This window comes from Colias eurytheme, chromosome 15 (genome assembly GCF_061535395.1).
Source record: "Colias eurytheme isolate Ceu_HAF_F1 chromosome 15, ilColEury1 Martin Lab GWU primary, whole genome shotgun sequence".
Taxonomy (NCBI): domain Eukaryota; kingdom Metazoa; phylum Arthropoda; class Insecta; order Lepidoptera; family Pieridae; genus Colias; species Colias eurytheme.
Genome location: NC_142994.1, coordinates 531,045 through 556,162, shown reverse-complemented (window position 1 = coordinate 556,162; position 25,118 = coordinate 531,045). Strand labels below are relative to the sequence as shown.

Here is a 25,118-nt window from a genome sequence, read left to right as displayed (position 1 = left end):
GACAATTTATGTAATGGATGCATTTAGTTTATTAGAGTTGAGTTTATATGTTTATAACTCTTGATAACAATTTCTACTAAGTCAGTTTGGATATTGGAAATTAATATTGCCTTTGTAAGATAATTAATTAACATTAAATTTGCTGTTATTTTTGAAATTCAGGTAGTTAGTTAGGTATAATCAACCAGTATTTTATAATAAATGAAGTCTGATAAAATCGGAACAAAAACATAATTTGGTGAATGAGTTCAGTTGCATTCTAATGAGTGAACCTAATATGTACATACCTATCTATAATATATTTTGTTCTATGTATCTTTTGCTTTATGAAGTCGTTAAAATTTAAATATTTATAATGTTACCGTATTTTCTTACCAAAATCATCATCTAGGTTAAAATAATAATTTGTGTAGGTATATATTATAATGTATAATATTTATCTCGACTATATAATAACCAATCGGTTTTGGATGCAATTTGACATTCAAATATAGATAGTAAGAGAGCATTCATTAGAAATTAAAGCATGTTTGGTAATAAATAAAACAACATATTAAAAAAATATTAAGTACAAATTTAATTTCAGTTTGCCTTACAACTAATGTGATTCGATCACTAAAATACTTTAAAGCTTAATTTTCATTAATATCCTATCAACGGACAGATAACAAAAATTTACATTTATCGTTATAAAAATAAAATTATAAATAAACATACATTTCTATTTTTATGTACAATTAAACACATTTTTCCATATCATTGGAATACTTAAAACATACAATTTTATTATTTTTATTTACTATTATTGTGCAGTAAAATTTATCTAGGTATGTAAGTAGTAATTTTTTTTTGAAGTGAAACTTCTTTATCGGGGTTGGAAAAAAATTTAGTGTAGGTAACATTTTTTCGTTACGCGTGACATTTTTCCGTTAAGCGCCATCTTTTTCTTATCCCTACCACGCGTGATTCGACGTATTTCTGTAAAGTTGCATTTGTAAATTATTTTTTGAAAAATAAGGTAATAAAGAAGTTTCACTTCTTACGTGTGTACACTAGTACACGCACACATTTTTTGAATTACATGAAGGCATTATATATTTGCCATATTACTACGACCTACTTGAACATTGAAAATTAACCCTAAATCGTAAAATTTTTCAATTAGGTAATAATTACGATCACTGTTCCTTATAATATTTAAACATATTTTCAATTGCAATAAGGATAATTCATCATAGTTAATATTAAATTAAATTTTTGATATTTACAAATGATAATAAATAAGTAAGACAATTTTTAGAGATTCCATGCCTTTGGCACTTATCAGACTAGTCTCTTAAAATAATTTATTTTTTACTAATATTTACATCAAGGCCCTGTTTCCTTTACAATTAATCTTAAATTTTAATAAATACTGGGTTGCGTTCGCAATTGTTAAAAACATTAGTAGAAACTTAATAAATAATACAATAAATAAATAAAATCCGAAACAGGTCCTAAACACTATAATAATACAGAGAGCCAAATCGAGTCATATTTACAAATCAAATTACAAAAATAAATAATTTACATTAAAAATTGACTAGTAGTAAGTCCCTAAAATTTACGGAATAAATATCACATTTTAGGAATTACGCATTACCGCGTCTTAGACCATTTCCACACGCACAAAATTCGATGCTAAAAGCACAAAAACACTTAATACTGTTTACACTTTACAATTAAATTAAAAAAAATAATTAAAATTAAATAAATCTAAACATGGAACTTGGCTCACAGCACCATTTGGTCCCATTTTCTAATACTGTTAAGATTCCTTCAATACTTCTACGTCAGTCGAATGTCACTGGAGTTTTGTCACAACACAGTTTCATATTTTACGTTATTTTAACGTTTTTTTTTTCATACAAATAACGTTTTTTTACACCTTATGTTGTTTTTGTTCACAAAACGTTTTTTGACGTGACAACTTTTTCTTATAATTCGATAGAGCCGGCTGCACGCACGAAAAAACACGACTCATGCGGCGTTACCTCGCTCTGAGGCGTTCCATGTAAGGCTTGAAGTGCGAGCGAGAGCACGGAACGAGCGACAAAGAAGCACAATCGGACGTTGTCACGTTCAACTGTCGTCAGTAAACCGACTTTACAGACAACCAATTTTTTTTCACAGTTTTTGTTATTTTTTGTCACTAAAAATGTTTTTTTCACAATTATTCACTGACGTTCCCTGCAGGCACGTTATATGAGATCAAAGCAAACATCACCACGTGACTCTTCTCTTAGCCTCGCAGACACATTTAGATCGATTCCACCTCATATTCGAATTCCTCTGTAAAAAAATATTATCCGTCATTTCTATAAACTATGGACATACTACTCTAAATTTATGTGTATAAAATAAAATTTTTATGAAATTACTAGTTATCAAAAAATTAAATAGGTATCGAAACCTATAAGACCTTTAATTATAATTAAAATAAGCATAAAAAATTAAAATTAACAAAATTTTTAATAATAAATAAAACAAAGTCTCATAAAGCTTGCAAAAAAAAACACAAAAACGCCAAGCTCTAGTAAGACAAGGGATGTCAGCATAAACGGCATTATTCACATTGACTGGTTGTTGTATACAACACCCATGCGACAAAAAAGGCGATTAAAAAAAATTAAAAAAAAAACATCAAAAGCGTTACTACAAAGCATGCGTGCCGTTACCTGCGTTAGTAATGACTGATTTACCAACAAAAATTGAAATAACTAAAAATAAATAAAAAAACCATAAAATCTCAATTATTTTGAAGTGAAACTTCTTTAGGCGCGTTGAGAGTAAAACTTTATCACGGCAATACCGTCACGTCATGGTATAAGGCGACGATTTTGGTAACCTTGAATTTTGAATTTGATATTTTTGGTTTTATAGCATTAAAATTATATTATATAATTTATATTCTTTATAAAATATGTATATCCTTGAATTTTGCCAAAGAAGTTTCACTTCTGCCACGCTCTTTTTAGTCATTCAAAAGTTGTTGGTTAAACAGCCATTAGACATCCATTATCTCACTGACCTGTTTTAAACAATTCCTTCTTTCTTCCAAGTTGGGACATTGACAGGAACACTTACGAGGGTTGAACACTTTCGGCGCCGCGCAATCTTTCACGCAGCATCCACATTTCTCGTGAACTTCTACTGCGTATGTAGAACATGTGTATTTGTCTGTTTTTAGGTTGTAAATTTTAACCTGCAACAATTTTTTTTATTAAATAAATAAAAATCATTTATTTCATCAATCGTGTTAGGTACTTAGGTAAGTACATTTTATGTGAATGAAGTATTTTAGTGTTGAAGAAATATTGTACTAGCATTTTTATTTGCGCATTTGAGGCCCAGACTTACTTTGGGTCCCTGCGCCTAGTGTCGCGCAGGGACAGTTAGTAAGTAAAAAGCATATTATGTATTTTTCTCAAATTTTGCGTATTTTGGAAATTTAACAGACTGCTAACTAGTCTATTAATTTTGATGACAAAAACTTAACTAATTTCAATTTCAATTTTGTAAATTTCCCACATTTTCCCATAACCAAGAATAATGTTTGAAGCTCCAATCACGTTGAGGACGGAGCTAATTATGCATCCTTGACACACTTGTCTATTTGCCGCGCTTACACAATCAAATAAACATAAAACATCGCTTCACAGTTTGGGAAAATCAATCATAATGAATGTCAAAATTTACGTCAATTTATGTATTACATCTTATGCCGTATATTTAAGACTTTGGAAATTTAATAACGAATATTTTGTATAACAGTTTAGGAAGTTTGGGAATTAATTAGCATAAGGCTTTTCTTAATTTTAATCTTAATATATATAAATCTCGTGTCACAATGTTTGTCCTCAATGGACTCCTAAACCACTTAACCGATTATAATAAATTTCGCACACCATGTGTAGTTCGATCCAACTTGAGAGATAGGATAGGTTTTATCCCGGAAATCCCACGGGAAAGGGAACTATGCGGGGTTTTCTCTGAAAACGCGGGCGAAGCCGCGGGCGGAAAGTTAGTTTGTCTATAAAAAATAACGAGTTCAAACTTGTAGCCCTGCTCTATTTCTGACTCTAACAACTCTTGGTAATAAATAAGACAGTTTTGCCATTAAAGCTTTATCGGAATCTCTTCATTCCCATAGTTCATTGATTAATCTATCACTACATTCCAAGTTTAAGTCGTAAGAAAAGGTTTAAAGTCAGAAGAAAAGTTTTTCAAGCCTGGTGTTTTTAACAACCATAAAAAGCTACGTAAAAGTCCTATTAAAAGGCTGTTTATAGATGAGAGAAGTGTTTTTGAGCAATGATTACAAACTTTACAAGACTGACTGGCCGGTTGGCTTGGTTGGTAGTGACCTGCCTTTCAAGCCACTGGTCGTGGGTTCGATTCCCACCCGGGGCAAATATTTGTGTGATGAACATAGATGTTTGTTCTGTGTCTGGGTGTTAATTATCTATATAAGTATTTATTTAAAATCATAATAATATATGTTTATCAGCCATCTGGTTTCCATAACACAAGCGAAAGCTTAGCATGGGATCAGATCGTGCTGTGTGTGAAAATTGTCCCGAAATTGTCTCGAAATATTAAGTCTTGTAAGAGTGTTAAGGCCGTCCATTAGAAGGCTGTTTAGGGGTGAGAGAAGTGATTAAACGCCCGGAGTTTTGACCTATGGTTACAAACATCAGACTAGTAAGTGTTAAGGGGCTACCCGGCAATTTCGACTATGTTCAACCTCTATAAAGTCTGGTACAACATAAAGCACAATACCGAAAAAAATATATAAAATAGGATGGTCTTTGATCTTTAATTGCTCGCGAGGATTTTTTTCCAAAGTTAATAGATTTATAGAAAAAAAATATGCCGTGGTCATCGATTTTTCCGCAAATACTCTATAAACTTCGTAACCTGCTGACTTAGAGCTCTGAAAATTTTACTTACTTACTTACTCCTGTGGCGCTGAAACCCCGAAGTGGGTCTTGGCCTCCGAGACGAGAACTCTCCACCTTGCCCGGTCCTGAGCGGTCTCTTGCCAATTGTCACTGGCTTGAAGCGCACTCAGGTCCCTCTCCACTTGATCGCGCCAGCGATACTTGGGTCGACCCACCGGCCGACGGCCCGAGGGACGGCCCAAGTATGCTCTCTTCAGACCTCGTTCCTCACCCATTCGCTCTACATGACCAAGCCAACGCAGGCGATGCGCTTTTATTTCCCCAAGTATATTTGGCTCGGCCATGAGTTTTTCTAATTCGGCATTCTTCCGGATTCTCCAACTTCCATCCTCTTGTCTGATAGGACCAAAGATTTTCCTAAGAAGCTTTCGTTCTGTGACTAAAAGGTTACGCTCTTCGTTCTGGGTTAGGGTCCAGGCTTCACAACCATAAGTAAGTATTGGTCTTATAACCGTTTTGTATATCCGCAGTTTGGTTTTTTTACTCAGAAGCCTAGACACGAGGACTTTATGCAAGGCAGCACCACACTTGAGGGTATTTTGTATGCGGATTTTAATCTCTTCCTCTCTAGTGTGTGCATCCGTTATCGTGCAACCCAGATATCTGAAGCTAGCTACTCCCGTGTACGTCGTATCTCCAACCTGTAGGTTTTGGCGTTGAGTTCGTGTGTTCCTATAGCGCTTCATGTGGAGATATTCCGTCTTTTTTCCGTTTATTTTTAGTCCGACCTTTTCAGCTTCTTGTTTTAAGGTCTCAGCGGCTTTACCCACTTCGTCACGGTTTTCACCAAGCAATGCGAGGTCGTCGGCATATCCAATCACCAAGTGCTTTCCATTTAGTAACACTCCACAGTCCAATGCAAGCATTTTCCGCAGGATATATTCCAGTACCAAATTGAATAGCACCGGCGACAGAGAATCGCCTTGTTTTAATCCGGTGAGCACCGCAAACTCTTCTGATAGTTCTTTGCCCACCCTCACTCGCATGTTACTGTCTCCAATAGCTGTTTTTATTAAGTCCACCAGCTTGGCTGGGATACCAAGCTCCTTTAAAATTGTAAACAGGGCGCCCCTATCAATGCTGTCATAAGCCTTCTCGAAATCTACAAATAGCGCGTGCATGCTCAGAGCGTATTCCCACCTCTTTTCCATGATCTGTTTGAGGAGGAAAATCTGGTCGATCGTACTTCGGTTTCGACGGAACCCACACTGATAATCACTGAGGATTTTTTCCGCGTAGGGTTCCAGTCTATCCAGCAATATGTACGACAGGATTTTATATGCTGTTGGCAACAGAGCAATTCCGCGGTAGTTGCTACATTTCCTCTTGCTACCTTTTTTGTGAACTGGGCAGATGATCCCTGTATTCCAATCTTTTGGCTGTATATGTTCCTCCCATATCCTTCTAAGGATTTCGTACAACTTGGATTGAATCACCGCCCCACCTTGCTTCCATATTTCAGAAGGCACGCCGTCAATACCTGGTGCTTTGTTATTTTTGAGCCGCATGATTGCTTTGTGCACTTCTTCAAATGTGGGAGTGGGTACGTCTTCCTTGTTGTCCTCGGTCTCCCTGGTAATTTCAACTTGAGGGGGTGGGCAATTAAGTAGGTTCTGGAAATACTCTCGCCAAGCTATCTTGATGTCGTCTTTATCAGTGATGAGGTCACCATTTTCGTCCTCCAGCACTTGGGTTGTGGGTTGGTATCCTTTTTTTGTGTTTTTAACTTCCTTGTAGAATTTCCTCGATTCACCGGCTCGTATGAATGACTCCATGTTTTGTATAAGGTCATCAAAGTGCTGTCTTTTGGCTCTTCTGATAGCTTTCTTTAGCTGTAACCCGCATTCTGAGTATTTTCCAATCCATTGCCTATCTTGTTCCGCCAGGACCTTATAGTGACGTTTTTCTTGCATTTTATCTTCACACTCTTGGTTCCACCACTTCCTCCGCTTTCTCTTTTTGACCTTCCCTAATACTTTAAAACCAATTTCTTTTACCGTGCTCTTTATATTTTCCCATACTGTGTCAATCGGATCATTAACGTCTAAATCTTTGAATCTATTGCTCAGTTCTAATTGAAATGTTTCTTTCATATATTGTGATTTTAGGTTATCTATATCAATTCTGTCCTCTGCGGTTTGTGAATGTTTTGTTACTGATTTGATTCTAAATTTTAGTTTTATTCCTAGCAAGTAGTGATCACTGTCACAGTCTGCCCCGCGGAAAGTTCTTACATCCTCAACAGTTCTTTTGTGACGCTCGTCGATCGCTACGTGATCAATCTGATTGATTGTGTATCCATCCGGGGATCGCCAAGTTCCCTTATAAATATCCTTGTGCGGAAACATAGTACTTTTGACTACCATGGCTTTGGCTGAGGCAAAACTTATAAGTCTTAGCCCGTTGTCGTTAGAGTGTGTATGTTTACTATGTGTTCCGATTGTTGGGATATATATATCCTCCCTTCCAATTTTGGCGTTAAAATCCCCCAGTACTATTTTAATGTCGTAGCCCGGTAATTGGTCATATATCAGTTCGAGCTGTTCGTAGAACTGATCCTTAGTTTCGTCTTCCGCTAATTCTGTAGGAGCGTATACATTTACTAAGGAGATGTTGGCAAATTGACCTCTAATACGAAGTACTGATATTCTGTCAGATACGGCGTCGTAGCGAAGGACATTGCGGACGAAATCTTTGGCGACTATGAATCCAGTACCGTGTGTGTGGTGTCCCGTGTCATTACCGCTATAAAACAAAATCGCTTTATCGTCAATATTACACTCCCCTTTGCCCGGCCATCTTACTTCTTGGAGTGCGGCTATTTTTACATTGTATCTACGCAGCTCACTATTTACTTGGTAAATGGCCCCGGGGCGAAATAAGGAGCGGACATTCCATGAAGCTATTCGTAAATCCTTTATACCATGCCTGGAGTCGTCGTTCTTGGGATCGGGTTTTCTTTTTCTCGTTCTCAGTTTCGTAACACAAAGATTTTTTTTTGTGGGAGGGGTGTTAACCCGCCGCACAACCCCCATATTGCTGGAGGACCACACCCATCGTTGGTCAGCGAGTCCATCGGACTTAGCCGGTAGCGTAGCTAGGCTATACTACCGACCATCCCCCCATCCGCCACCCGGGGGACGCTCCCCTACGCCGCGAGGGCCAGCGCGAGGTCTGAAAATTTTTCTGAAAATTTTATGTTTAATAAATTATCAGTTACACAACAGTCCCTGACGAGGATTTTTTGTTTCACTGATTAGTATCTTTTTAAATACAAAATGCGAGGAAAAAAGAAGGTGCAGCGGGAGAGATTTGAGATCCGTCTAGTATGGTCAAGGTTATTAGCGCATGTATAAGCCTTAAGGCTGTGTAAAGAAAACTTACCGGTACATGTTCAATTTTGGTCTGTGTAGCCACGCACTGTGACCCTCGGGCCGCGTAGTCGCAGAGCCCCACACAGCGCTTGACCCAGACCGCGCTCGGCGTCACCTGGGGATTACCCTGACGTCAGATACGAGCCAACGCGGATTTTCTCATACATTTAGCCTCACGGATGTGGCGCGGACCGTGAAGTTATATCTTTATTACGCTAATTAGGGATTGGCGCGTGCTTTAGAGTAAATGATAGTTGGTGGACTGTTATACTATTGATTACTAGCTGTGCTCCGCGGTTTCACCCGCATTGCTCCGCTCCTGTTGGTCTTAGCGTAATGATATATAGCCTATAGCCTATAGCCTCGATAAATGGGCTATCTACCGAAATAATTTTTCAAATCAGACCAGTAGTTCATGAGATTAGCACGTTCAAACAAACAAACAAACTCTGCAGCTTCATAATATTAAGTACATACGCAAATGAAGCGTTCCAATCCTTTAGAGCATGGGAATATGTTGATGGACAAGTAACGTGTAAAAGTTGGAATGAACTCGTAAAAAAGTCAATAATCATTAAAAAAATGAAATTGAATGATGCTCTACTATGGTATGACCCAAATATATATTTATTTATTATAGCTAATTACGAAAACATAGAGCCATTTGCGATTCGTATAAAATTCTTATCTGAATGTACAATTTATAAATAAAAACTGTAAATTCAAATATTAATCATAATTGATACAGTTACTGAGGAATTACATAATTATTACGAGCGCAATGATTCAATGAAACTGGTTTATTGAATCTGATCTATGGTATTCCTTGGAGAGGATAATAGCAATAATATTAACCGAGGTCGTTAATCAATAATACCTGAACAACGTCAGTTTTTCCAATTTCCTTTACTATCTCGGATTATTCAATGTTATGAAATTCCTTATCAAACATGACTTATTGTGTATTTTTTTTTAGATACTAATTGAAAGTGTTCATTGATATTAATATTTTCATATTAAATTTAGTTCTAATAATAAAAGTTATGGATTATGTAAACGAAATAGCTTAGTGGGTAGCGCGTGAGAGTTATATTTAGGTAGAAGGTACTAGATTAGTAGGTTCGATCAAATTTATGTAATAGGTAATAGATATTAATACGAGGAAAGTTTAAAGTTCAAAGACATAAATATAACACTTAGGCTCTTACTAATAATAAAACCACTTAACTTTGTCTTACTTTCACTTTCAAGGAATTTAAGAAATAAGAAGAAAGAAGTTATAGACCGGGAGATACTGACACAAAATTTCGAGTCATTTGTAACAGGATGGCGGTTCTACAGGGGTCTTAGTACGCAATGACAAAAAAAAAATCGATGGTGTGAACACTGGTACCGGTGGCTTAGTCGCGTGGGCGTTAGTCGAACTCGTCGTAAAAATAGCGAAAGTCAAACGATTTGTAACACAAAAATTTTAGAATTTACCGATAGCCCATAAAAAAGAAGTAGGCGGTAGTGTCATGCCATACTTTTCCGGTGTGACTTACAGCCCGCCATACCGACGCAAATGTGTTGATTTAAAAAAAAACAATTCAACCATTTGTACCAGGCTAACTTTTGCACAGGTAACCATCGTCGTGTAGCCATTTACGAAAATCACCATACCATACTTTTCGGACGATTCCAAATGGTCGCCATACCGCGTTCACACCATCGTTTTTCTTTTTGTCATTGCGTACTAAGACCCCTGTAGAACCGCCATCCTGTTACAAATGACTCGAAATTTTGTGTCAGTATCTCCCGGTCTATTATTAGTTTAAACCTTGAATAAGTTCATAAGTTAGAAATTAAACTAGTTATTTTAAACTAATTAAGTATGTATCTACTATCTTTTAATAAAATATATTTACCTGTAAGTATGACCCCTGTAGTTTAAGTTCAACGAAAACCTCCTTCGGGTCTCCGCATTTTGATTTGAGTATATAGTCGTTCCGTAGTTGAGCGTGTGTACTGTTACATGCACCTGTAAGGAAAACTATCATTAGTCCAAAATCCTATCGATTATGGTCCTTCATACGTATTTATTGGAAAAATGAGGTACAATCAAATAGAAGGACACTTTTTTTAAATAAATAATTGAACCACATTCAAATTGTCAGAACTAAACCATAAATTCGACCACATGCTTTCAAATAAAAACAGAATTATTACAATCTGTTCACCTAGTCGAAAGGTAAAGTAACTCAAAAAATATAGTCTAATTGAGAACTTCCTCACTTTTTGAGGTAGGTTGATACCATGGAATCAGAGCGAAACCGGGGTAGTTAAGTGTATCTCATCTGTTATGTTTTCGCTTGTGAGGTTACTGAACTCAGATGACGTTTGTTGCATCTAACCATGAGATGCAGTTTTTTTTACGAATGCCGAATAAAATTTTATAATAATTCAATGCAATGCTGATAAGAGTTTTTGTCGAGAGCGCTCTTGACCGTTATCAGTGAAACGTGCTCACTTAAGTAGGTCGTAAGTTGCATCAGACTCTTTGATTCTAATTTCCTATGATTTAGATGCATTTTTATAATTGATATATTATTACTATTCGATGACTATTAATGACTTAATTTAAAACAATAGTTTATAAAATAAAAAAAATAAAATAAAATATCCTTTATTGAATTATTATGTACATTAATGGACGACTAAGATCCGTTAGGCAAAAATAAAATTATGCTTATGAATTTATGCTTATGAATTAATAAAAAATTAAAAATATTTTTCTTTTAATTATTATCATTAAGGGGAATAATATTTTTTTTAAATCGCAAGACAAAAATTAATTAAAAGATTAATAAATAATTTAATTAACAATAATGACAGATAACTAAACACAAAATTCGCATACTTAAAAAAATAAAATCAAACCAATAAAAAAATCCAAATAAATCACCTTTCTTAATAACATTCTGTCCGTCTGTCTCCTCGGAGGCGAACCTCAGCAGCTTGGGATGAGGTCTGTGAGCCTCCACAACCACTAGCACAACCACGATAAGCACGAACCTAGCCATCACTACACTTCACTATACACTTAACGTGTTGCGCCTTCGCCAGCCAGTTGTCTTCTGCTTGAAGCCGCGACCGTTCCCTAATATAAAGCCTGAGTCACATAGGTGCTCACGGTTGCGTCACATCGCTGTTTGAGCAGCTGATGGCGACGTCACGGACACGAAATTCTGCGAACGTTTCAGGGATCTGCCTTTCGCCGGTGAGGGAATACCGACTTCCTTTTGTACTTACCGGTCGCAAGTTCCGTATATGCACTACTAACTAAGCTTTAGGCAGTGCAATGGAAGTTCGGATATTTTCCCTTCAATGGAAAATGATAACGTAATGATAACGTTAATAATGTAATCACGAGCGATGATCATAATTTTAATTCGATCGCCAATTGCAATTAATGTTATTGAAATATTTTGTAGAATTAAACAAATTTAGCGATTAGGACAATCAGATAATAGTGGGTAAATCCCAAATACTTGAATTCACCTGTATAGGTGTACGTAATTAAAACGTCATCAAATAAGAATTTTATCAATTGTGGACTTTTATATTGAATTCTTTTTATTTAATCTTTGATGACCGTCTGCTTTTGATAACTGAAAGTATAAATAATTCAACGATTCAATAGTTACTTTGTATGCATAAGTAATACACTTGTTATAGCTTATATTTCTACTATATAAGTATAAAATAGTTATGGAGAGTTATAAGTAGGTATATTGTAGAATCGAACATTACTTGCACTTGCTAACTTACTTGGTAACTTTTTGAAGTTGTCATCAATTACCTACTACAGGCGATTGCAATATAAAAACCCCCAAAAAAAGAGCATGTGTGCCGAGCACACGTGTCAGAAGTGAAACTTCTTTGGCAAGATTCAATGACACCAAAATCGTCGCATTACCACGCATTACTCCATGGTATTGACACGACTCGACCTTGAAATTTTACTCTCAACGTGTCTATAGAAGTTTCACTTCAAAAGAGATTTCTTTTCAGTCATCGAACAAATACAATAGGTAGGTACCTACTACTACAATGATTTTTTAATATGAATGATGTGATATACTTTTTTCAATAGTAAAATGCGTGTCATCATATTGCTATTCTGTCTCTTATAATCAATTATATTTTCAATCGCATGATCTTGTGTAACTCAGATATGTCACATGACCTAATAATATAAGACTGAAAACATGTTATGATATAAGTGTAATTACATTCATACAATTGGCACTCGTTCAATGACCTCATGAATGGAAAGAAAAATGTTCTTAATTCAGTCTTAAATATGTCTGATAAGATAATTTCAACTGTACGGTAGAATTCCTAATACAATTACAACATATTGAGTCATAATGAATGTTTTTTCAGATTATGGTTGCTAGCTAGTATTGATTTGGAGACTTATAGGTAGGTATTATGTTATTATGTAGCTGTTTAATATTGTCACGATTTAAGAAATGTATTCATAACGGCGGTAAACTATGGTAAAAAATACTCGGAAAATGAAAATTTAGAGAAAATGACCCATTTCAGACAATAATAGTTTCTAAAATAGCCCATTCTTTATAAGGTTTTCGAAAAGTATTATGGAATACAAGAAAGTTCTCGAAAACTCGTCATTCGTTCTGTTCATAGTCCAACAACACTGTTTGCTTACCCCCTCGTAAAATCCATCCACGCTTTCCGGGAGTATACATTTTTGTATCAGCTCTTAGATGGTAATTCAATATCATGTGTCTTATCCATGTAAGTTTATAGTATTTAATGTAAATAGCAGAAAACAAACAAAATTAATATATTTCTCTCTACTTAATCTCTACTCTACTTAAATTAAATTTCTCTCAGTACATCCGACTATCTGGAAGAAATCGCTGTGTAGCGATAAGACTGGTTACTTTTCAATAAGTAATAACTTAAACCTTGTTAACATAAATAAATGCTCATTTTAATAAAAAAAAGTATCGAAGCAATAAGATCAATACTATAACCAAAAAAACTTTATTTTTAAATATGAAAAATATGTTGCAACGTCGCGTGCCATAACGAATAAGATAAGTGAGTGATAAGAGCTTCATTTCAATTAACGGTCTGATTACAGTGACACATAACCTCTTGTTCTGCGTATTTAATTACGTTCATTATTACATGATTTATCTAGTTAACTGCTTGGTTTGAAAAAGGAGGAAATTTATCTGAATGTTACATTGTATGTTATTTAATTATCGTTTTATAATTTTTGTTTTTAGATTTTTCTGTTATTGGTGTTATTTTTTTTCACAATGTAATACCTAGTTGATGTGATTAAACGAATTCAAAATATTTATTCACAAAATTTGATATGAACAGATAGTACAGTTTATTTTTAATTTACCTATTGCTTATAACAAATAACGATTTTAGAGAGTCGATTTAACATGAATGTATTTTATTTAGTTACTGAAGAGACCATTTTTTGCACAGTCTATTACAAGTTGATTGGCAGAAATCGCTTCCATAAGGAAAAACCATCACGTAATACAAGATATTTCATAATGTGTTTGGAAGTTTTTGCATGACATTGAAAGAAAAGTTTTTTTTGGTTTAATTAAAATATTAAGGTACTTTCATTAGAAGCTCTACCTCTGGCTTTACTAACGCACATGCCTAAAACAAACACAGCGTATTCCTTTTTATAACAATTTTTTAAAAGCTACAAATCCCAATTTAATGTCTATAAATAATTACATAGATAAGTTTACGATGTATGATTACTATTTGTAACACCAATGACGTAAACAATAAAACGGAATTACAAAACAACAACCTACGATTGCTGCCATAGGTCGGGATCTTCAACTAATGAACACTTGCAACAATTTCATAAGTTTTTCAATTAATAATTTTAAGAAACATCCTAATTTTTTATTTCTGTAATCTACCTGGTAATGTTTTGTAGTTAAAGCTTTTTCTAGATGAGTGTGAATCTACCACTCAGATTGTAAAGAATCCAATATACTCGTAGATAGAGTTGTAGCAGTACTATTAAATATTCTGTGGTTTTAGATATCAATAAAACATACCTACATATTCCGTTTCTCTTCCTAAATTTTGTAAAAATCTAAGTTCTAGGTTCTACAGACTATCAATACTACAATATAAAAAAAAAATGTTTTTCAATGTTGCGTCATCCTTTGAAATTTAATTGCATTAACATATCTGCTGATCATCATTATTTGTCATTTTTAATAGATAACTTACTTTCCTCATCGTTTGATTAACATCATTTTCATTAAACCTTTACTATTGGCATTTATATGTCTAATAAGTTGAATGAATTCGTGTATACGCCATTGTAATAGTGATAATAAGTTAGTGTCAACACAGGCTACTGAAAAACAGTTTACAACTATATTAGGAGCCTGGGTCATTAAATTTTTTTGTTACATATAATGGTGCAAATAAATTATTTATTTATTTATTTATTTATTTATTTAATTATTTATTTGTACATAAATAGAGTAAAATAGCGAATCTCCTACTTTTTGGATATCGGTTATAAGGATTGAATTTCCACGCTCAAACTGATACCTACCACAAATCTCTTAGTTAGTTCAAGATTTCAGCTTTCAGCTTGAGCTATCAAATTATGAATTATTTAAATTGAAATGCCAATTACTATAATTTATAAACCACTTGATTATCTTTGAATTTAGATAACGTACATTAGCTATCTATTAAAACCGGATTATGTATTAAATAAATCCAATACTAATAAAGATAAGTTTGCAGAAAATTCCCCTCACGAGCAATTATAATAATTTATTACAAATTCACAGATACAATAAAATTGTCTTTATCCAACATAGAATTTCTTACTTTAATTCAGCTCTTTGCCGAATGCCTATATTTCATACAAACTGATTGTATAACTTACTGAAAAAAAAACTATAATTTCAGGACAGAATTTCTACAAGCTTTCTCTTAGAAGAACAATAATAGAAATATATGTATTTTTGTTGCTCAGCTTAGCTAAATTCTAAGGTATTTATACCTATTTAAGTTGGATTTAATAGAGTGCGTATGATTCCTACGTGATATAAAAAAATATTTAGCTCGCATCAATATTCTTTTAAACGTGTGTAACAATTTTTTATGATATCTATTATATCCTCGCATAGTTCTTCTTGAAAGTTCGCATTATACAGATTAACAGGTATCTTTTCAAGACCATAAACGTACGGTCTACCTAATTTCTTAGAACTATTTGCTTTTATTTCAATGGTTTTATTGGTTCTAAACAGAAAAATGTACAGCATAATACAAATATGTGAGACTAATTAACGTAGTATTTAGTAAGAATAAGCTTTTTGTTCGCATACGTCATTTCAATATAACTTTCGGAATACATTTCAGTAAAAATTCGTAGAATTTTTGTGAAAACGTCACGCGTGACGTCACCATGACTCGGTTTGTGCCACCCCGGTGTAGACAAAAAATTATATTGTTAACACGTTGTTAACTATGCCAGCTGGTGCGTTGCATGAAAGATTCGCGGCTGGTTAAATTATGTCATGGTTATTGAATAAGTTTGTTTGCATTCAGTAGATCTGTTTTCAGGCACGTTTATAATCATACATATCGTTTATTATTAGGTATCAATTGGTTGCGTTTAAATTTTTTGTACTGTAATTACCTTAATTCTAACTTGCGGATAATAATGAATGTTCAGAATTTAACTCTGGGTCTTCAATTAGTAAATTTTTTATACATTTCATATTTTTGTAACCCAAAATGTACCGATAATAATTATCACATCTCCAAAGCTTATTTGAAGCTACGCGTGTCACCAACATATTAATTGGCTTCAGAATTTCCAAAATTTCGGTTACGTATCTTTTTATTATACATTAACATATTTTGCGTAGCTACCTTATTTTGAAATAATTATTTTTTCACTAAGGATTTTAATCTCTAATTATTATTAAAATTCATAAATATTTTTCCATCCCTGTATGTTTAAAATGACTAATTGAATATTGTCATGTTGAATTGAATATTTCTGCTTTGTATTTTTGTCCGACTTCGCAAATAATAAATAAATAATAAATTCTTTATTTGACAACAAAAAATATACATGTACCTACATGCAATTATAGGATAACTTACATATACCTAAGTAAAACATAAACCGTAGCTGTAGGTACAATTAATTGCAATATTTGAACAATGTCTCCTATGCTAGGAAGTGTCCTGTGTTACAGGAGACATTTATCCGTCCGTTGATACAAGATATATATACCTGAATATTATAACAATTCTATACTATGCAAGTATCACTTTAGCCGAAAATTAAGAATAAACTCTTTGCAACAAAAAAAATATATGAGAGAAATTTAACTAAAAATCTAAAAGAATTTAAAAAGGACCATTGTGTGTCTGGGTACATCGTAGCTTTCCAAGCATTTGAATGAAGTAGTTTTATTTGATCTGAAACTCAAATCCAAAATTGTACTTGTTTGTCAGTTTGTACGTTTTTGACTCTTTCGTATGTTATGAAACTCATATGCAGCTATAATTTTTAAGAAATTATTAGTAAAAGTCAATAATTAGAAATGGAATACACTAAGGTCTCTTAAATACTTCTTATATGTATTGCTACGCGAGAGTGTAGAGACGGGTATTTTCCATTTAGTTATTGAACTTTGTAAGATAAACATTAAATACCAGATAACCAAAAAAATACCTAATCTATTTCAGACGGTACGAAAGATTATGATGAGATATCTTTGTAATTTTTATACGTTATAATAATGAGTCGACATAATATTTGTATAGTGGGTGTGTCGAAATTGCCTTGCTTAAATAAAGATAATTAAAAACCAATAAAATCGGATAATGTAAATTAATTTTATATGATAAAATACTGATACTAGTTTTTATGATTTAGTAAAACTATATAGCTATTATAAGTAGATAATTTTATTTGAGCGAAAGTCTATTTGTTACGAGTGCAGGACTAAATCGCATCACCGATTTGAAGTCGCCAAAAAAGATGAAAACCACTGACTGAGATCTTTTTTTTAATTTGAAATTGGAGAAAGTTTTTGCTCAAGTTTGGTCCACGGATAGAATATAAGTATAAATAAATGTTAAACGATAAGGAAAAATCACCATTATCTGCATATAATATAATAATTTAATAATTCACTGGCAGGTTATTTATTACAGCCATATTGCGAACAAATATTTTATCTGCATTATCAGGTACTTAGTTTTAATTTTATTATTAGGGTATCTATTTGATTTTAATATGTACTGTCATATTTGTGGGAAAACATTATTTACTACTGATATTCCTACTGATACGATTAATATATCAGTTTATATCAAAAGTAAATACATACCTAACACAGTTAATTAAAAATGGAGCAGCGTATTTCCACTGGTCCCTAGGCGGCGCCGGCGCTACGACATTAATCGCCTCTCGCTTACGTTTCAGACCCTATCCTTGAAGTGCGGAAGAGTTCCGCTGCTTCGATGAATACTTGTAAATGGATTATGTCAACATCGAAATTGGGTGACTCAAGCAATTTAGTTGCATTATTACAAAATAAGGTATCGTTAGGAATTTTTCAGCATTTGTTAATTTGAACGCTTTTCAATTTAAAGTTTGTGAGGATGGATGGATGTTTGTTACTCTTTAGGCATAAACTGCTGAACAGTTTTGACACTTGGTTTTGTAGCTAATATGAGTAGCAGAATAACACTTAGGTATGTAAGCATAGAAAAATACTTTTGTCCGTGTTTACACCGCGGGTGAAACCTCCGTAACAGCGAAAACTTACGTCTTACTTACAATAAAAGTACCTATCTAGCCTAACAAAAGTTTTTTGATCACCCAATTACACGAAAAAAATGCAAATGAAATAAACGTGAAATGCACACACTGTATATATGTGAACAGTTTTATTAAAGTTAACAGTAATTAAATAAAATTGTAGATATTATTTATATTGAGGCACGACCTTTGGATGAGTCTTCAATTCGATATCACCAATTGATGTCTTTTCTATCAATTTATGTAATACCTATTTGTTTTCTAACAATAGTAATATTAACCAAGTAAAACTAATCCCTAAATATATTTGAAACTAGATTTCCGCCGGCGGCTTCGCCCGCGTTTGCAAAGGAAAACCCGCATAATTCCCGTTCCCGTGGGATTTCCGGGATAAAAACTATCCTATGTGTTAATCCAAGTTACCCTCTATATGTGTGCTAAATTTCATTGTAATCGGTTCAGTAGTTTTTACGTGAAAGAGTAACAAACATCCATACATCCATACATCCTTACAAACTTTCGCCTTTATAATATACTAGATTTCCGCCCGCGGCTTCGCCCGCGTTTTCAAAGGAAAACCCGCATAGTTCCCGTTCCCGTGGGATTTCCGGGATAAAACCTATCCTATATGTTAATCCAAGTTACCCTCTATATGTGTGCTAAATTTCATTGTAATCGGTTCAGTAGTTTTTACGTGAAAGAGTAACAAAGATCCATACATCCATACATCCATACATCCAAACATCCATACATCCATACAAACTTTCGCCTTTTTAATATATATTAGATATTAGATATTAGATCTTAAAGATCGAGCAGCCTCATTAGCCCTGATAAAAAATATTCTGCTTTACATAATAAATTAAGTACATTTTCCGTAAACGAAAGCAAAAACAACAGCTGGGGAAAATAACGGCACGTTTATTAACGAACATGCTTATAAAATAATATGTATCTATGCATTTGTACCGAACATAGAGCTAGAGCTAGAGCTAGATCATTCTTTCGTGATCTTTTAGTGTAAACGAAAACTCGTATTCAGTGTTGTTCGGTATTAGAACATTGCATAGAATATTTTCGAACGCACTAAGAACAACGATAGAATGCTCTACGTCTGTTTACACATGGTTTACACTTTAAATAATTTGACATAGTTGGGTTAGAAAGAGCATTCGCTCATTTGGGCTAAATGCACCATAAATAAAATTTATTTTATTACGGGTTATAGTGTACACACATGATTTAAAAATCTTTCATACGACTCATTAGAACATTCGAGTACAATTCTTTACACCTGTTATGTTAACATGTCCTACCTACGCATTCTTTCCTATTATAAACAGAGCACACTCATCTCGTTATTATCTTTACTATATCAATACCCTGGCTTTGTCCATTACATAAACATTAATCAAACTATAGAGAGATTTCAAAGCGAGTGTATTTACGTATTTCTAGGCGATGAGCAATGACTTGTCTTAACATACGATTATATAACAGTTATTCATAATTCATAATGTTTTGTGGTTATTAAATATTATGTTATTTAAGCTCACACATTATGATGAAAATGATGATGATGAAGAAAAGGTTTTTAACGATTAGACTTAGATTTTTTGATTGATTGACTGAAAAAGCAAAAGGAAGGCATGTTTATACAAATTTAATTTGAAAAAAACCAGAGATACAGTTTTCATAACTCTGTTTAAGATATCCGACCCGCTTGCCACGTGCGACTTGAAAAGCTACAGGTAGATATCGTTAAATATTTTGGTAGGATGATATTATGTCGATTTAATCACAAATTTTCCTTCGATGCTGCAGTCATGTGGATAACGAATTGAATTTTACTAAACAGTTTGTAAAAGTTACGAATAGAACAATTCACCTGTGTTTGCGTGCCTTCTTTTATAGTCCAATATTTCCTACAAAGTTGCCTAATCTTTAACATCTGAATCAACATGGCCGCAATTTTATTAAGAACACGGTTAATATAGGAGGAGTGTATGTAATTAACTTTGTCATTTTTAGGTACAATTTAAACAAACAAGTTGTCATTTTTTTACAAATTCGGCTTCAATAAAAATATTTTTTTAACACTATCATTTAACTTTCATAGGCTCTATAATACACGTCCGTAGGTAAGTAAATATTATGCAGTCTATTCATTTTAATTTCTCGTCTCCCAATATATCATATTATACTTTATGTAACGGCGTCTATTTTTTTAAAAAAGAACAAACATTGTTATATAAAAAAAAACAAAAACAAATTTTGCAAGTCAATTGGATTATTACATTATATTCATATCGAACCGCTCGCTCTGGTCAGCCGTAATCTATTACACTACGTTTTTTGTTAGGTCAGTGATAATCATTCATATTACAGGATATGACTATGATATTGCAATTTTTTTATAAATTACGTATTGCTGACGTCATTATACTGACGTATTGACAGCAAAACCAAGCAATGACGGAGGAATTTAAGGCTTCAGCTAATAATATGTTACGCTAATATGATTGACCAAAGGTTGAGTCAAAATATATTTCTGAATAGTTAAGAGCATCTATTATACTTTGCTTTAATAATAATTTGATGAGATTTAATAAAATAATGACGCCACAACTCACAACATCGTTCATGTAAGGAACTATATATAATTATAAGTTATCATAACCGTTACCTAAGTGTTAATTTTCCAAAAACCCAAAATTTTAGAATGACGTACAATGAATATATTTATGTTTCATAGGTATTCCCTTTTTCGTGTGACAAAGGCAAGTGAAAAATAACATAAATATCCCAAAAAGGTATATTCAGGTGAAACTACATTTCAGGCAGTTAAAGTAAAAGCATTAGCCAAATTAATGAAAATGGAAAATCGAGAATCATAAACAATTTAGTATCCGACATGTTTTCCTTATTTTGTGCCATTTCTAAATTTCATTTAGATTGTTTATTTTCCTTATTTGGATTACCTATATGCAATTAAACAGTGTAGATATAAATAGAAATTGTCGATTAGGATTTATGTTATAAGTTAATTAATAATTATATATCAAAATAATAAACATATTTCATTTATCTTTACTACTTTGTATATCTGTTATAGTCAAAGTCCGATACACAGTCTCTTCGCGGAAGGACTGGTTTATCCTAGGTTTGGCCAAAGCCATCAGGCAATCCCCGAAATACATTTCAATTTCGCCCTTTGCCTGAAGTATTTTTAGTCAAACCCAGGAGCTCCTAACTTTTCAGTCAAACGTCGAAAGTAAATTAGAAGCGACTGCAATTCTCGGTCAAACGTTGATCTGAACATGTTTAAACAGGTTCATAATGTCTCTCGCGGACCGCAGTGTTCCTCTTGCTCTTCAAAATTATGTAAATGTAAAAGGTCTAATGTATTGTGCAATTCTAAATGTCATAATGCCTCACCATGCCAGAATAAAGATTAATTTTTCATTTTAATTACCTAAGAAATTATTAAAACAATAAACATCAAAATTTTAAAAATGTTATTTTTTTATACTTAATCTTATACAAACTAACCTCCGTATATTCCAAAGCATTTATTTATTTATTTTATACTTTATTGCACATCGTACAAAAGGCGGGCCTAATGCCACACGGCATTCTCTCAAAGCATCTCAAATATAAAAGTGAAAATCACGTAAGCTGACCAATCAGGTGTCAGAACTGGCAGAGTTAAGCGGTTCTTAAGACTTGAATGCTGCTTAAATGATAAAATGCTTCCAAATATACGAAGATAAAACACTTCATACCTATATCGGAGTTTGACTCGTCAAACCCCGATTTAATAAAATTGTGTTTTGACGTTTGCCTGACCAAATTAGTCTCTCCCAGGTTTGACGAAAATTGTTTAGTCAAAGGCCGAAAATTTACATTTGTTTGGGCTTTGACTAAGTCATTCAGTCTGACCTGAGGATTGACCAGTCCAACCTAGGAGCGCCGGAGCTTCGGAGTTTGCCTATAACACATCCATTTAGGAATAAAATTAACGATCCGGCGGCATAATGGGAAAATTAAGTAAATTATTTATTTCACTTTTGATCTACATTTAAAACATCAACTTTCGATTGATATTTTACCTCATATTAAAGGTAAAAGATCCATTTAAGATAAAACCAATCATTTACACACAACGTGATTATCCAAGTTTATTAGATATATTTTTCTAAGAACTTAAGATAAGAAAATTCATTCCTTCCTCCTTTCATTACCTATAACAGTAGGGCTGCGCGTGCGCTTAATTATGACGCCATTGCTAATGGTGCATTTATACATGCGAATAGCGAAGCGAACACCGAACATGCATAATATTTAGACAAGGCATGCAATGCATTTAGAGTTCACTCATATGCATTAAAATTCGCGTTGACATTCAGAGCCATTTCTCTATCGAACACATACTTACGAACGTGTTCCTGACAACATTCGAATATGAATGTTCCTTCGAATGGCTAAGCGATTTGTGAATACATATTGTGTAAATCCACCATAAGGAAAAAAGACATTGTCGCGTGCTAAAAAACTATCGCCGGCGTCAGTCTTATCACTACTCACTTAGTGAGTCAAATTTTCAGAACTGTCATTCAGTTGATATATCACTGAGTCACGGGAAAAACGAAATACGTCAAATGTGAGGTGCCTTTTAATGCAGGTGTGAATTGCAGGTGCTTTGACGTTGAGTGTTAGGTATGTAGAGTCAAAAAAAATAATAATTAAATGATAATATGTGATTACATAATATTATCATTTAATTATTATTTTTTCTAACTAATAGTTATTATAAATCTATAATGAAAATCTGCACAGTTAGACTTACCTACTATTGTCTCTATTTGTTTTCTCTAATTTGATTTCAGGAAGCGTTCCATGAAATTCACATAACGCCAACGTTATTGCTTGCTTGTTACATCTTTGGAATCTAGAAATATTGAAAGAGCATAATTAGTATCCAGTTAAAAGGAAAATTTTGTAATGAAATAATTTATAGAGCAGCCTTCATTCAATTTTCTTTCTAACCTTTCTAATGAGTCAAATTTCAGCGAAAGTTTTCGATTGCTGACTCATAGAAAAGGGCTTTCATAAAACTGGGTCACTGGTACAAAGGTTTCAGGCGATGACTTGACGTAGTTTTCAGGAATTCAAGTGTTAGTTTAATGTTATGAAATAATTACGTAGCCGATGAGTAACGTAATGATTCGACTCTTTATCGATTATTCAATGTATTTCTTTTGTTATCGCTACCGCACTTTTAGTACTTTTATACTGTGTTTATGTTATTTAATATTTAAATTATAAAATAACAAAACTTTATTAACCATAAATAACGATAAAGTTAACACATAAAACAATTAGTTTCTCTGGAAAATAGTACCCTTTTGGAAAGTTGAGGGTAAGGTGTAAATGTTGTAGAAAATATAAGGACAACACGTAACATTTACGAAGGTAAACAGCCTAGCGGCTATTGAGGTTAAAAACGATAGATTAATAATTTATATTATTCCTCAACTTACTGATATTTTTGCCTAATAAATAGTTGCTACCCGTGTTCTATAACTTTCAAGCCGCGAGCACAGATTAGATACTATGCCGGCACTGTTAATTTTGTAAGGATGCGATTACTTTGCCGATACGAGCTTGACCTATTTCAAATGAAATGGACAAAAAATGCGTACATGAACGTAACTATTTGAAAAGAAGTTAATATATTTACGGGATATTTAAACATTCCATTGAGAATCAGTTAATTTTACGAGGCTACAAATAGATTGACCCAATTCCCAGTAAACTGGATGATAATTCAGGTGTTTAGCAAAACTGACCGCATCTAACATTAGATCGAGGAAACACACAGACTAATAGTGACCCAATTATCATACAATCGCAAACAAACAAGCTATTAGCGTTGCTTTTAGGTGAAATTACGTTTGAGGAAGAAATTAGTTATCTATACAAGATATGATGCTACTACCGTTATATCAAAGAAATTATGGATTGTTTCTTATGAGCTACAGTAGCGCTTAGAGGTAGATTATTGAGGCAGAATTGTGGGTATACTGGTATCTTTAGTTTTTTTTTTTTGTGTTCTTGTTCAATATTTTTATTTTTCTACTATATTTGGTTCAATCTTTAAAATCGCTACACGTCGTTCAACTTGACGTGTGGCAAATCTGTAAAGCGCCACTGATAGGCTGAATCAGTACCTAGTATATAATTATAATTAGATATGAGTTACAAAATAATCTAATAGATATACGTGAAAAATTTGTTCATATTATACACTTCAAAGATTGATAGATAATGGGCGTGGCGTAATGAATGGATAATACACAGGTAAGTAGAGAACGTTCTGGCGGTTCAGAAAAATAAAATTTGTGTTTTGTAAAAGTTCCTCGATAGTCGATTGTCGAGATATTCCATATTTTCTATACTTCAAAATAATAACACCCTTTGCCACTCTTTCTGGTGATATGGCACCAAATGAAGGATTTTTTTCAACTTGGTGTTAAAAAATGATATGGTCACCCGAGTGACAATTTAAGAAAAAACATGCATGTTTCACTATTTTTTGTAAGGATTTTTGGAAGGAATATATTTCGTTAGTAAAAGTATCTGCTTTTCGAATTTTTATAATAAAAGTTGATTTTGACTCATAGACGTTATGTTTAAAATCAATAGATGTTGAGGAAAGTGAGTCAGTTTACTGGTACCACAATAAAGAGGTCATTAGTTCATATAGAGAAAGTAATGGAATGCTTGGTATTTAGCATCCTGCAAAACTTTGGTATGTTGCGTCAATAAGTGGCTTTGAGGATGGAAGGCCAATTATATAAG

The 25,118-nt window shown here is 33.4% G+C and overlaps 1 protein-coding gene across 2 annotated transcripts; it reads right to left on the bottom strand.

The window, feature by feature from the left end:
• Window positions 1-1,996: 1,996 nt before the first annotated feature.
• LOC149902095 (uncharacterized) lies at window positions 1,997-11,478 on the bottom strand. Of its 2 annotated transcripts, none has more exons than XM_090110289.1 (5): window positions 11,322-11,478; window positions 10,285-10,397; window positions 8,388-8,492; window positions 3,071-3,244; window positions 1,997-2,331 (listed from the first exon to the last, which is right to left on the bottom strand). In XM_090110289.1, the coding sequence occupies exons 1-5, from the start codon at window positions 11,437-11,439 to the stop codon at window positions 2,263-2,265; spliced, it is 579 nt and encodes a 192-aa protein (XP_089966415.1). In that variant the 5' UTR covers window positions 11,440-11,478; the 3' UTR covers window positions 1,997-2,262. The 2 variants fall into 2 exon arrangements, with proteins under 2 accessions (XP_089966415.1, XP_089966416.1); XM_090110290.1 differs by having other exon boundaries at window positions 1,999-2,331; window positions 3,127-3,244.
• Window positions 11,479-25,118: the final 13,640 nt, after the last annotated feature.

What these genes read in the sequence shown, in the direction of transcription:
- LOC149902095 (XM_090110289.1), bottom strand. Translation starts at nt 11,439, where the DNA reads ATGGCTAGGTTCGTGCTTATCGTGGTTGTGCTAGTGGTTGTGGAGGCT. An exon ending in CCAAAATTGAACATGTACCG is followed by an intron (nt 3,245 to 8,387) that starts GTAAGTTTTCTT and finishes AAATTGTTGCAG; the next exon opens with GTTAAAATTTACAACCTAAA. An exon ending in GAAGGAATTGTTTAAAACAG is followed by an intron (nt 2,332 to 3,070) that starts GTCAGTGAGATA and finishes ATTTTTTTACAG; the next exon opens with AGGAATTCGAATATGAGGTG.